Source organism: Lactuca virosa, chromosome 9 (assembly GCF_052849685.1).
Source record: "Lactuca virosa cultivar CGN04683 chromosome 9, Lactuca_virosa_CGN04683_v6, whole genome shotgun sequence".
NCBI classification, from domain to species: Eukaryota; Viridiplantae; Streptophyta; class Magnoliopsida; order Asterales; family Asteraceae; genus Lactuca; species Lactuca virosa.
This window is the reverse complement of record NC_136434.1, coordinates 141,215,758-141,229,062: the sequence shown is the minus strand read 5'-3', so window position 1 is coordinate 141,229,062 and position 13,305 is coordinate 141,215,758. Positions and strand designations below refer to the sequence as shown.

Here is a 13,305-nt window from a genome sequence, read left to right as displayed (position 1 = left end):
CATAATATGCATGTAACAAAAGTAAACATGAATTATTTCATCATTTTTTCTGGAGCATTGACTTTTTGACAATGAAAGTCTCAAAATTGTCCTCATTAGCCACTAAAGTTTTAATCATGTTAAATAGGTCACTGAAGTCATAATTTTGTCACCATTTAACCACTTGCGAACATGTTTCAATCGGTTTTCTGGTTGACACTTGCCACATGGCTATGATGTGGCTCCTACATGCTCTAAATAAGGAGATTTGATGAAAATGACCATTAAAATTTTGTCATATTTGGAAATCGATTATGTAATCGTGATTTACCTTGTGATTACAGAATTACTTAAACATCCTGATCATTTGCTCTTTTTCCCTCCTCTCCTACTCAACTTGCAGACCATATTTGTTGAATATATGATCGTCTTCCAATTCCTTGTGGAGATACAGACTAAGTGTTTGATGAAATTCATTCACGTGTGTTCTTATCCGTCGGTTGGTACATATACGTTATTAGAGATGAAGGGATGATACATGTGATTACACATGTTTTTGTGGTTACTGTGACAAGTAATAAAGACCATCAGTTGATACATACTACACACATGTTTTAGAGATGATAACATAAAAGGAAATATATTAAGATAACATAAGGGGTACACAAACCACATGTTTAGAAGTTGGTAACATAAGGGAAGGGGTACACAAATTTTGTAACCATTACAAAAAGTCTTCAATAACAATAACAAGAAGTCTTCAAAAAGATTTATGTTTTTCAACAAAGAACTCCTTGTCCTTCTTTCGATTCACAAAGCTTCTAATAACATCTTCCATGGACCTCCTAAAAGCATGGTCACTAGCATTTTCTTTTGTAAGATAAAAAAACGCCAAATCCCTTACTCGAGTAGCATGAGCCCCCTGCAAATCCTTAAACACTTTTTCCCTGCTTTCTTCGTTTGTAGAAATGGAAGTTACTTGATTTTTCTACATTGATTTGCTTTTATTTGATTTCTTTATCTCCTCTGCACAAAACTTCCCAATTTTAGTAATGTACTCTTCATGGGTCAGCTTTGGTTTGTTATTCTTGGAGGTGCACATGGAGGATGAAAAAGACATTACGAGATACAAGAAATATGTAAAGATATAACAAATGTGTTTGTGTTAGTAACGCTATGAATGTGATCATATTATATATACAAGAGCTAAAACAATCATTAAAAGGTCGCAGACAAAAAGTCGAACTTGACTAGGTATTTGATCATATTGTATATATAGAAGATTTAAAACAATCATTAAATTGCAAAATTATATCGAATATATAGACTATGTATGTATGTATGTTATAATGACCATATTCCAGTAAATTGCAAAACATTAATTGATAAACCCTAGGTGTCACTAAACGTCTTTTCGGTGTAAGTATGTCATAATGACCATCTTTTCTCTATCTACAAACAACCAAGATTATCGGTAATTAACCTCATTCTAAGATAAAAACATTTAAACCCCACATTCCTACAAACAACCATGCCGGCTACAATGTGTGACAAATGTGATCTCATTCAACTAATAAGGCAAGACATATTCAAGGATATTGAGACAATGCGTGACAAATGCGATCTCATTCAACTAATAAGGCAAGACATATTCAAGGATATTGAGAGAAACAAAATGGTTATTGTTGGTGATTTTAGTGTTACCAGACATTTTGTGTAATTGAAACTAACATGTGCGCTAAGTGGCTTATTATTTGTAGTCTATGTTATATGTCTGGTGAATACGAAGTGCATGCATATATAAGATCAAATTATAAGTCAGAATGACGGGGGTCAAGAGGGCCACGCCCCTTTGTAGGGTCCTAGGGGCAGCACCCCTAGCGGGATCCAAGGGGCAGAGCCCCTGGCGGTGTCTAGTGGGTAGTTATGGTAAGATTGACAAATCTCGCCAGTTTTAAAAACCATTGATTATGTTATTAATTTGTGATTTATTAAAATAATTTAAAAGATAGAAACCTTAATCTCTCAAAGTGTAAATACGGCTTCTCTATTAAGCCTCCACAAAAGCTTCTCATCTCTCCTTCTTGAACAGACTCAGAATTCTCTGGCAATTTGGCTTACGTTTCTATGCCCAAATTCGTGAGTGTCCTTTTGAATTATTCTAAACTGGATTTCTTGTAACCCGGGCATATGATGGAAATACCAGTTAGAAAAGTGACCGTTAACCACTAGACACCGTTAATATAATATAATCATTACTTCTATCATTCTTGTTATGCTTGAACTATCTATTGACTAAATACACATGAAAGATACCGTTAATATAATATAATCATTACTTCTATCATTCTTGTTATGCTTGAACTATCTATTGACTAAATACACATGAAAGATACCTAGACTAGAGGAAAATCAAATTTGTCTTCTAGGAGCCACATCACAGCCATGTGGCAAGTGGCAACCTGGAAACCGGTTGAAACCTACTCAAGTGGCTAGAGGAAAATCAAATTTGTCTTCTAGGAGCCACATCACAGCCATGTGGCAAGTGGCAACCTGGAAACCGGTTGAAACCTACTCAAGTGGCTAAAAGGCGACAAAATCATGACTACAATGGCCTATTTAACACTTTTATAATCTCTATTTCTTCTTTTTTATGTATCTGAGATGAAATTAGGGTTGCTGAAGAGGATTCTTGATGCATGTTTGTGGTTATGAAGTAAATATTGTTTATTAGTAATGATAACAACATTTAAAGGAAATATTTCACCTCTAAAGTATGAAATATCGGATATAATGTCAACTCAAGTTAGGGTTTATGCCAACACCAATGTCTTAAAGATCCAATTGAAGAACTTAAAGTTTCACGTCTTCCGAAACAAATCTTGAAGAGTTTCAACTTCAACTTCAACTTCATGCTCTTCAATGCCCTGATTTGGTGGAGCATGTCTAATCGTATCAGACAAATATTCAGACATCCTGAACGAAAGTTCTTGCTCCGGTGGGTGGTTGGCATCGCCGGAGCTCCGGTTATCCTCCATCTGAGTAAGTGTTCCGGTGGATGATGACTGAGATAAAGTCCCTGAAGCCACTGTAATTACTTCATCACCTTCATCAATGGTTGACCCAAGTGAACATGTTGACCTTGTAGCAACCGAGTGAAGTGTTTTTGATCTTTCTTTTACTCGTTTACACCAACTGTGAAGTGATTCACGAACACTTTCTGCTATCAATGCTTTCTTACACTTTGAACCCATCTAAAAAAAAATTAAAAAAAAATGAGTGAACAATGTAACAAAAAACTTAAAATTTCTTGATGATTTTATCATTTTATAATATGAACCTGTGTAACAATGACATTCAAAGGAACTGTGCTATAGCTACACCAAAACTGAACAAGAACCCTGCAATCATGACAATGTAACCAAAAAAATAAAGATGTGATTAGAAATAGTTATAACATTTTACATTTGTACCTTTATTATGTTTTTCTTATTAGAAAATAATGCTATGAGAAATCTACTCAATTATAGCACTGAAAATTGCTTTGTATACATTGCTATAATTGGGAAGATTTCTCAAAGTACAATGTTGTAATAAGAAGAAACAAAAGTATGATGCTATAATAAACAAAAGTGGTGAAAGATGAAAAAAATTGTCATTTTTAGGATATTATTTTCAAATTTGTAAAGAGAAACATACCCACAAGTCAGCCTAATACCTATCATTGTGTGATTCTTCATGAAACATGATCGTTGTTTGAATCCCCACTGCAAAAGGTGATTGTTTTATAGAACAACTCATGAGCAATTTTATTTATTTTTTAGGAAAAAACGATAAAATTTCATTAAATGTTGATGCATGAAGAGGGTTTACTTACCACAGACCAGATGAATGTTGCCATCTCAAATGCATTCTGCATTTGGGCAATGTAAAAATTCAGAATCATGGAAACATGATGAGGAGGAGGGTATTAATGTCTTTTGGAAACATGTAAAGAAGTAATAAAAAATTCACCTGAAAGGAGATAAATTGTATCAAACGTAACAATATTTCTGGTTTACCAAACCAAAAAAGCTCATCACTCGGCTTTACTTGAGCTGCTCTAGCAGATGGGCCCCTTGTCTCCACTATTTCAAGAGCTAATAAGGAGACAACATGCTGAAGTTTTGTCCCCACCAACAACACAAGCTTTCAACCAAAAAACACATTAAAAAAAAACATTAAGTATTACAAGATTTATTAATCAATTGAAAAGAAAACACATAGACTTACAATGGCAGGGACAAAAGAAAGCCAGAAGTAGATATTAAGACCTACAATACCCCAAAATCAATCAAAAACATGTTGGAAATTATGTAAAATTTACTTTCAAATGTGAATAAAAAGTTTACCATGAATGTTGATGAAGATGCATAGTATGGCATAAGCCCAAAGTGGCCAACTGCAAAATGATAATTGATAACGAACATTATTTATAACTCAAGAATGTGAGATAACTATGGTTTATATAAGTTTTAAGAACGAAAAAGAAATTTATACCTAATTCCCACAATTTCATAAAATTCATCTTCCATGCTTCGCACCATATAGTTGTGGAAATTATAAGAAAGTGGCAATTTGTGAGTCTGAATACACAACACACCAAGATAGTAAGATGTTTATTTTTGACTTATGGGCCCAATGCAAGAAATAGAAACATACTTTCATTTGTTTGTTTATCGTAAATTCTGCTTTCATTTCTTTTTATTACCTCATTGTACATTGAATTACTTTCTACTTATTAAGGCATTATACTTCGAAAAATCTACACAATTATAGAATTTTACTTTGTATTTGGATGATGTTGCTATAACTTGGTAGATTTTTCAAAGTATAATGTTGTTACGAGGATGAAACGAAATTAAAATGATATAATAAACAAATCAATGAAATTACATTCCTGTTTCTTGCATTTAACTCGTGACTTAATGCAGAAAGAACGACTTAATGGAAATAAGAAAGAAACAGAGCCAAAGTCAAATACCCACGGTGATGAAACCCAACCGCAAAGCCGCATAATCCGACTTTTGCATTGGACTTTTGAATTGTCTTAGAAAACATAGCTGTAATAACAAACAACAACACATAAAAACACTTGGTGATTCAATTTGAAAAGAAAAATTCATCTAATTGCATGATCTTGAAATTTAAACGTGTTAAAAATGTGTTGGATAATCCATACCATCCAAATAAGAATCCGGCTCTTGCTCCATGGATGTGTTGCATGATGTTTAATGAAAGTGACTTGGCGCCTCATCACCTTTATCTTCCTCACTATAAACATACACCAAAACAAATAAGCAAACAAAGTGTTGTACCCATTAAGTCTTTTTCTTTTCTAGAATAGAAATAAACCGTCTCAACGAGACTAAATGACCATTTATCCTTACATTCCAAAAATCAAATTTCACAATATTCATGTATAGTTGTCCAATTTAAGTATTTAACCCTTAAGCCTATTAAGTCAGAAAGAAACAACCTCTCAATACATATGGATTTTTTTAGAAAGAACAACTAAAAATAGAATGTTAGAGAAATGAAATTTTCCCCATTAAGTCCTAACTTTTCTAAATATTATTTATCAAGCATGAAATGTAGAAGAAAACCTTGCAAGTTTTCGGCTGCCAATAGGCTTGCTTGATATTCCCATTTCCTCCAGCTGTATATCTGCATATAAAACATGCCCATTAACAACCTCTATGGGGCTATTTTAGATGATGAAGATGAGGAGGGCATTCACGTCTTTTGCACAGACAAAACACCAGTCTCAGTCCAATGCATGCCAAATGCAGTAGATAGATAATATACCCTAATCATGGCCAAACCAACAGACACACAACTATATAAAACATGAGTGATCCCAAGAACAAACAAGAATCTGTGAAGTTGCTCAAGACCTTCATAAGAAACAAACGGTTCTCTCCCCTACAAAATAAAAATCAAAATATGTTCACTAACTTTACCTTCATAAATCATAACAATGAAGAAATGAGGCACAATTTTTTTACCTCACCACACTGATGAAAATGAGTATTAAGCCCTTCTGGAGGTGTTTCAGACTCGTTTGAAAAGGAAGTGAATCTTGAGAAAATTACAATTTTATCCATCTCAAAATCTTCTTTGGAGCAAAGGAAGAATTTACTACTAAAGAGTGAGGAATCCACACAAATCTGTGAAATCACCCTTGCCCATTGCCCCAATAACAAAGATATGAGTCCAAGAAGCATAAGTTCTGTATCAAAATTAAAGATTTTTATACAAGATTATTCAACTACCATCAGACATATCTTAAATGCAATATTTTTTTTGCTGAAAGCTTAAATAATCAAAACATTCAATATTGTTTTATGAGAATCCATAAAACTGTCGCATTGCTTTTTCAATCCAAAGATGATCCCCCAAAACATGATTTGCTCAACCCAAAATGAAATCACATTAATATACATAACAAATAAGTACAAATTGAACTTGAAATTATAAAACATAACTATTTGATGACAAACTTGTGGCTAACCTTCTTTGATCTTTTCTAAAGAAGCTAACAGCGCCTTTCTCCTTGTCTTCTGCAACCACTGCATACCACGAATCTCACAAATCATTCAAAATTTCAACAGAAAATCTAAACAAAAAATGGAAAAACACAAAAATTACCCTCCCAAATCTGTAAATCGATCTTTGAACCAACAAGCAAGCAAAAACCATGAAAGTAATAGTTGTAGCAACAGCCCATGTTGGTGTTTCAGCTAAAGATCTCCCATGCCTGATAAGTTCTTCCTCCATTTTCACTTTCTTGCATCAAAAAGAAACTTTTCCCTTCACTCTCTCAAGAAAGACGACAACTTTCAGAGTATTTTCAAGTGGGGTTTCTCTCGAAATGCTGCGCATTTCGCGGTTTAACGTGGGTGTTATTTAAATAATAAGAAACCGATCTTGGAATCTTTTGAAACAGAGGGAGAGTGATCTCTCTTTCTTTAGAACTTGCAGTTGGTCTACACAAATTATGCTAAAGTTTAGGCTGTATGTGTATGTGTGCATTGTGGGGTGTAATTTGATGGGTTTATTAATGGAGAAAAATACGTTTCGAACTCCAACTGCATTGGAAGTGATGAGCTCACATTTGCTCTTGTTCCTTCAAACCCTACCTGCCCACATGCCATTAAACTTGTATATCAAAAGAAAACAAACACAATTTAATGTGTAAAACTTAGAAATATAATTTTTATTTTTTGTATATATGATTACGTTCGAGTTATATACAAATTTTATAATTTTCTTTTGTGGGTCTTCTCTGTCTTTCTCATGGAAGGTTACGTTCGAGAATCTTACCGTGGTTTGTGTTTTGAAGTGGATATGCATGTGCAGATCCACCCCCCTGGATTCTCTGCCCTGCCTTTTACAAGTATTAGCACCCATTTGTGTTGTTTAATTCTATGAAAAGTAGGGAAAGCAAAAGTTTGCGTAAAAAAAAAAAAAAAAAAGTTGACTCAGAGGATCACCGTTAAACTCCTGAAAAGAAAGTTATTACTTATTTAACTACTGATCTAATTTAAATTTTAGAAAAAAAAAAACTCTTTTAACAAATAAATATCTGATCTTGACAAATTAGATCCTAAATTCTGAACTTTTGGTCATTTTGACCGTTTCGACCCCTATACCTGGGTTATCTGGTCCTGTCAACGTGGCACCCCACATGGTTTAAGTGGAGATAAAATAACTCGATTTAGCCATTAATTTTTTTATCATTTTAAATTAGATCTCGAACTCTAAAAAAGTAATTTCTTTTAATAAAAGTAAACTTAGTTTTGTGTTTTTATTATATATATATATATATATATATATATATATATATATATATATATATATATATATATATTATTTTTTAGTTAAAACTAAGCTTATTTTTAAGTTTTTTTCGTTGTTGTTGTTGTTGTTATTATTATTATTATTATTTAGTTTTTTCGTTTTATTTTTCATCAATTTGATAACCTTTTAAAAAAAACCGTAAAGTATATAAATATATTATAGTATATTAAAGTTTTGGCTTTTGAGTTTGGTCATATATGAGTTTTTTTTTTTTTTTTTTTTTTTTTTTTTTTTTTTTAATTCAATTCAAGTAATATCACTATTTCTCCCATTTTTATATTTTTCTTTTCTAAAAATATGATTTTTTTTGGAAAAGAATAAACCGTTATAAAACTTCAATAAAAGACCAAATATATATAAAAAAAAATACAAACTCAAAAGAATAGAATATATATATATATATATATATATATATATATATATATATATATATATATATATATAGAGAGAGAGAGAGAGAGAGAGAGAGCTAGGTTCAAATGTTTTAACTAAGTATTGTGTTATTGTATGCATAAATGTGAGCCAATTAAAATTAAATAATTTAATAAATAAATTAGGGTAATTTAATTTGTTTAGTAACTTCCAAAATTAATCCTTATAATCATGGTATTGACCTAATCTCTCCAATTTAAATCTCGTTCCCCTCTTTATCTAAAAGCCAAATCTTGGCCGATCTGCAAAATTAGAATGGACTACAAAATCGATCTTGAGTTCTACAAAAATCGATTGCCATCGCCATCTCCAACTCCAGCAGGTCACCGACTCCACCAGTGCCCCCTACCCCTACCATCATCGCTTTATCAAAGAGCCCCACGCCTCCACCCCTATGTGGCTTCATCGACTCTCGTTCCATGTTTTTTGCTTCTGGTTTGTGTATCGTCCTTTTGACCGATCGGGCACAGGGGAAAGAACGGGACGAAAGCTGTGGGAGATCGATGACATAAATTGTGGGGCACCGGCCGACCGACTATCACCGGCGTTTTCTTTCTTTTCTTTCTGGCCCGATCAGCAGCCACACGAATGGGGAAGGCAAAGAAGATCGTTGATCTCCAAGGGGGTGTTTTAGGTGGTTTAATCGACTGAATCAGATGGAGAGGAGGGTGAAGCGAGGGCAGCAAGGGTTGATTAACAACTCTCTGCTTACTCTCTTCTGATTCTAACAGCGAGGGGTGAGGCTAGAAGAGGGTCCGACGATAGGTGGGGCTTCGGTGGCATTGGCTCGACGGAAGAATACGTCGTTGAAGCTCTCAACAAACGGATTTGTCTATTCCGCCTGAAGGTTCAGGTTTCTTTATATTCTTATACTTCTTCAAACATGGTTCGTCTCCCTTTGTTTATAAGTACCTTTTTTTTTCCTATTTGATTTTGTTGATTCAAGTTAGTTCAGTCGTACTTATATGATGTTAGTGTTTCGAGATGTCGTTCCTGTTTGTCTGTATTACATTTATGTCTAATGTACTGCTTTTCGTTGGGGATTCAATTGAATTTTGGGAATTAGGGTTTTTAGAAATTCGGATTGACATAATTTCTTCTGGAATTAGATAATGTGGATTTGTTAAAGCAATTAGATAAGTACATACTGTCTTTCATTTAGTCCTTCTGCAATCGTTATTGAGGATTAGATATGAGGACTATAGTTAGATTAAAATTATGTATAGATCTATCTCAGGTATGCTATTAGATACGTACCTCGAACAAGTACATCTTATGAATGAATTAGAACAAACAATCAAGTAAAATTAAAACCTTGTTGCTTTTGAATGGAATAAAGTGCAGGGAAGGACAGAGGAATAAAGTGAGAGAGAGTTTCTTTCTCCAGAAAAGAGAAGGAAGAACAGGGAAGGCTTTGGTTGCTTCATTTGGCAGAAAAGAGAAGGAAGAACAATGGTGATGATCTCTTCTTTGATTGGGTATGTTTCTTTTGATTGAGTTTTACTAGTTAAATAGATAAAAAAAAATCAATTATCTTGATGATCTTATTGTATAGTTGTGAATTTTGATAGACATGGAGTACATTGTGATCTAAGGGAAAGAAAACATAAACGTGTGGTACAATTCTTGAGATTGACATGAAGAAGATAAAAAGAATCATGAATTCCAATTCTGTTGGAATGAAATCATGAATTCCAACTCTGTTGGAATGAAATCATGAATTCCAATTCTGTTGGAATCTAAACTACAATTTGGTCTTGTTTTGATAGAAGTTGATGCTTGAAGAACGGACCGCAAATTTGAAAGTGATTCTAAGCATTCTCAGAGAATATTATTCTTACATGATTTGATTCATGGCAGTTATTTTCGTTAAATGTATAATTTCATGGATGATCAAGGAAAGAACTATTATTCTGATAGAATAATCTACAATAGAATGATAGGAGTATATATAATAAAATATTCTGCTAGAATATTAAGGTCGAATAATATACATATTTTTATTTGTTATTAGTGAGTATTTCATTGTCATAGACTATTATATAAAGTTTTTACTTTTTTAAGAATGTAATGAAAAATTTGAAGTTGTATCCAAAAATGTGTTATTAGTCGGTGTTGACATTCTCATAGAATATCATTCTAATAAAAATATGTATCCTGAAATTTGTAGAGAATTTGATTCTAACAGAATAAAATCGGATTTAATTATAAAAATTACGTTATAATTAAAATTAAAGTAATTAAAAAATTAGAATTTTAAAATCAAGAGAGTTAATTATCCCCAAAAATATAGAATTTTCCTTTTTTAAATTTATCTCAATTGTCTAAAATACCCTTAGAATGAAATTAGATGGTATTTTTCAATTATCTTTAATTTAATAATATATATTAATCACTTTCTTAAATTAAGTAAAATGATTGGCCCACATTTATGCATACAATAACACAATAATTAGTTTAAATAGAATAACCTAAGCCTATATATATATATATATATATATATATATATATATAGAGAGAGAGAGAGAGAAGAAAAAGTTAGACGAAATTTATTTATTCGATCTTAACTAATTGTTAGAATTTATATAAATTCAATCTTAACTAATTATTAGACTTGATATAAGTAAATATTAAATATGGTTATACATGATAATCCATAATATAGGTTTTTAAATTCTTAAAAAGTGCATGTACTTACAACATTCAATTATATTTTTTATTTAAAATTGAAAAAATATCATAAATGGTCCCTGTGGTTTCCCAAAATCTGAAGTTTAGTCCATGTGGTTTAAAAACGTCATAGATGGTCCCTGTGCTTTCAAAACTTTTGACGATTGGTCCTTATTGCTAATTCTGTTATATTTGTCCGTTAACTAAAAGACATTTTCGTCTTTTCACGATCACAGAGACCATTTATGAAGTTTTTCTCTTATTTAATAATAATAATAATATTATTATTATTATTATTATTATTATTATTATTATTTATTAAGGGTCTCTCTCTCTCTCTCTCTCTCTCTCTCTCTCCATGACCATCATCAACCTCCCAAGATCCACACAACCATCGCCACCTTCTACCATCATGAATCACCTTATTCCTCCATTCACCATCACCGAACACCGTTCCCAGCTCCACAATCTCCATTCCAGCCACCGCTTCACCAAGACCCACCTTCACCATTTCACCACCAAAACCACCACCCATCACCACCCTTATTTCCTCAAAACTTCCAGCCACCTTACCCTACAGTCCTACTCCATAAACCCATAGAAATTGACCTTCAAACAAACCTTCGCAGCTTTCTAATTCCAGTCTCCATTCACTTACCTTCATCAACTTCTTCTCTCCTCTTCATCCCCCTACACCACCCACACAAACATCACTACCCAACGTCACCTTCAATCACCAAAGACCTCCTATATTCCTCCATTATCATCATCCCTAATAGCTGCAAATGTAAAAAATAAAAGATAAAAGAAGAGGCTAGTCTATTCAGAAAGGAGAAAAAGGAGAACTGTGATCGAGATTAGAAGAAGGAGAAGGAGGATGCGACGTTGGGTGACTGTGTTTGTCGATCGGATTCTATGAATCGAAGGGGGGTCCGATTTCTAGTTTGATACACAATTTTAGTTCAAAAGTCTTTTATCAAAATAAAGATAATTGGTTAATATATTGTATAAAATTATATACCTGATGTTTACTATGACCAACGGAGTCATTATCATCGGGAGATGTCGACTCTGTGGACCGTTTACCGGAGGTGGTATTTTCCGGCGACCCTGTGTAAGTAGAGGTGAACGCTTTCCCACCGAATTCCCTCTCGCAAGTTTCAACTGTCATTTGTAGACCACTCTCCATTCCAGCAAAAGTCGCACTCCCACTTACACTCTGGTCCTTGCAGCTGCTCCACTCATGCGCCACCGCGGCACCACTGCGAGCCACCCACTGGTCCATAAAACCTGACTGATCACCACTGCACGACGTCACCCGAGTGGAACCCGGAACCATGGAGCCATTAGCAGCTGACCGCAGCGTTTGCAGATGGGTGTTGGAGCTTGGCACCAACGCGTCCATGGCCATGGTTACTGACGCGCTGGCGGATCCGGTGGCAAGGTTCGAGGTCTGGTTTTCTAGCCATGGAACCAGGTCATCGACGTAGAACTCCATTTGGGATTTGTCGTAGGGGAGGAAGGTGGCTTGGTTGACTATTTCCTCAAGAGAGGGAAACAAATGAGGGGGAAGCAGGCGTCAAAGAGAGAGAGAGAGAGAGAGAGAGAGAGAGAGAGAGAGAGAGAGAGAGAGAGAGAGACCCCTTTGTAAATAAGAGAAAAACTTCATAAATGGTCCCTGTGATCGTGAAAAGACGAAAATGCCCTTTAGTTAACGGACAAATTTAACGGAGTTAGCAATAAGGACCAATCGTCAAAAGTTTTGAAAGCACAGGGACCATCTATGGCGTTTTTAAACCACAGGGACTAAACTTCAGATTTTGGGAAACCACAGGGACCATTTATGATGTTTTTTCTTTAAAATTAAATTACATATTAAATTTTCTGTAACAACTAATTTTGACAACCATTATAAATTGTTTGTGATAGATTTATGATAAATAGATTTACATATAAATGATTATTTATTTATTATTTTCGGTGTAAACTTAATGTCAACATGAATAAATATATTTACCCCCACTTAGGCCACATAGGCAGGGAAATCGGCTACCCGGGTGCATGAGGTTGGAATGGCCAAAACGAACAAAAGTTCATACTTTAGGGTTTAATTTAACATAATTAGATGTTTAGTGGCTAAATCTAGTTAAAATCGAGATTTCGATGGTCATTTGAATCAAAACAAAAATATTTTAATTTTATTTTTACATATTTACCAAATATGTAAAAGATTTAAAATGTCCGCCAAACGTTCCAAATCACTACTTAAGTTATTTTTAAAAGAAATATATATTATGTAAATCACTTTTTTTTGTCAATTCT

At 33.6% G+C, this 13,305-nt stretch overlaps 1 protein-coding gene across 1 annotated transcript; it reads right to left on the bottom strand.

The window, feature by feature from the left end:
• Window positions 1–2,727: 2,727 nt before the first annotated feature.
• Window positions 2,728–7,397, bottom strand: MLO4 (Seven transmembrane MLO family protein). The gene is made up of 16 exons (XM_079074144.1): window positions 7,345–7,397; window positions 6,670–7,160; window positions 6,533–6,590; window positions 6,027–6,250; window positions 5,827–5,943; window positions 5,625–5,685; window positions 5,201–5,292; window positions 5,007–5,081; window positions 4,519–4,604; window positions 4,371–4,420; window positions 4,252–4,292; window positions 3,994–4,167; window positions 3,857–3,892; window positions 3,679–3,746; window positions 3,320–3,380; window positions 2,728–3,233 (listed from the first exon to the last, which is right to left on the bottom strand). The coding sequence occupies exons 2-16, from the start codon at window positions 6,796–6,798 to the stop codon at window positions 2,841–2,843; spliced, it is 1,665 nt and encodes a 554-aa protein (XP_078930270.1). The 5' UTR covers window positions 6,799–7,160; window positions 7,345–7,397; the 3' UTR covers window positions 2,728–2,840.
• Between the last annotated feature and the right edge of the window lie 5,908 nt (window positions 7,398–13,305).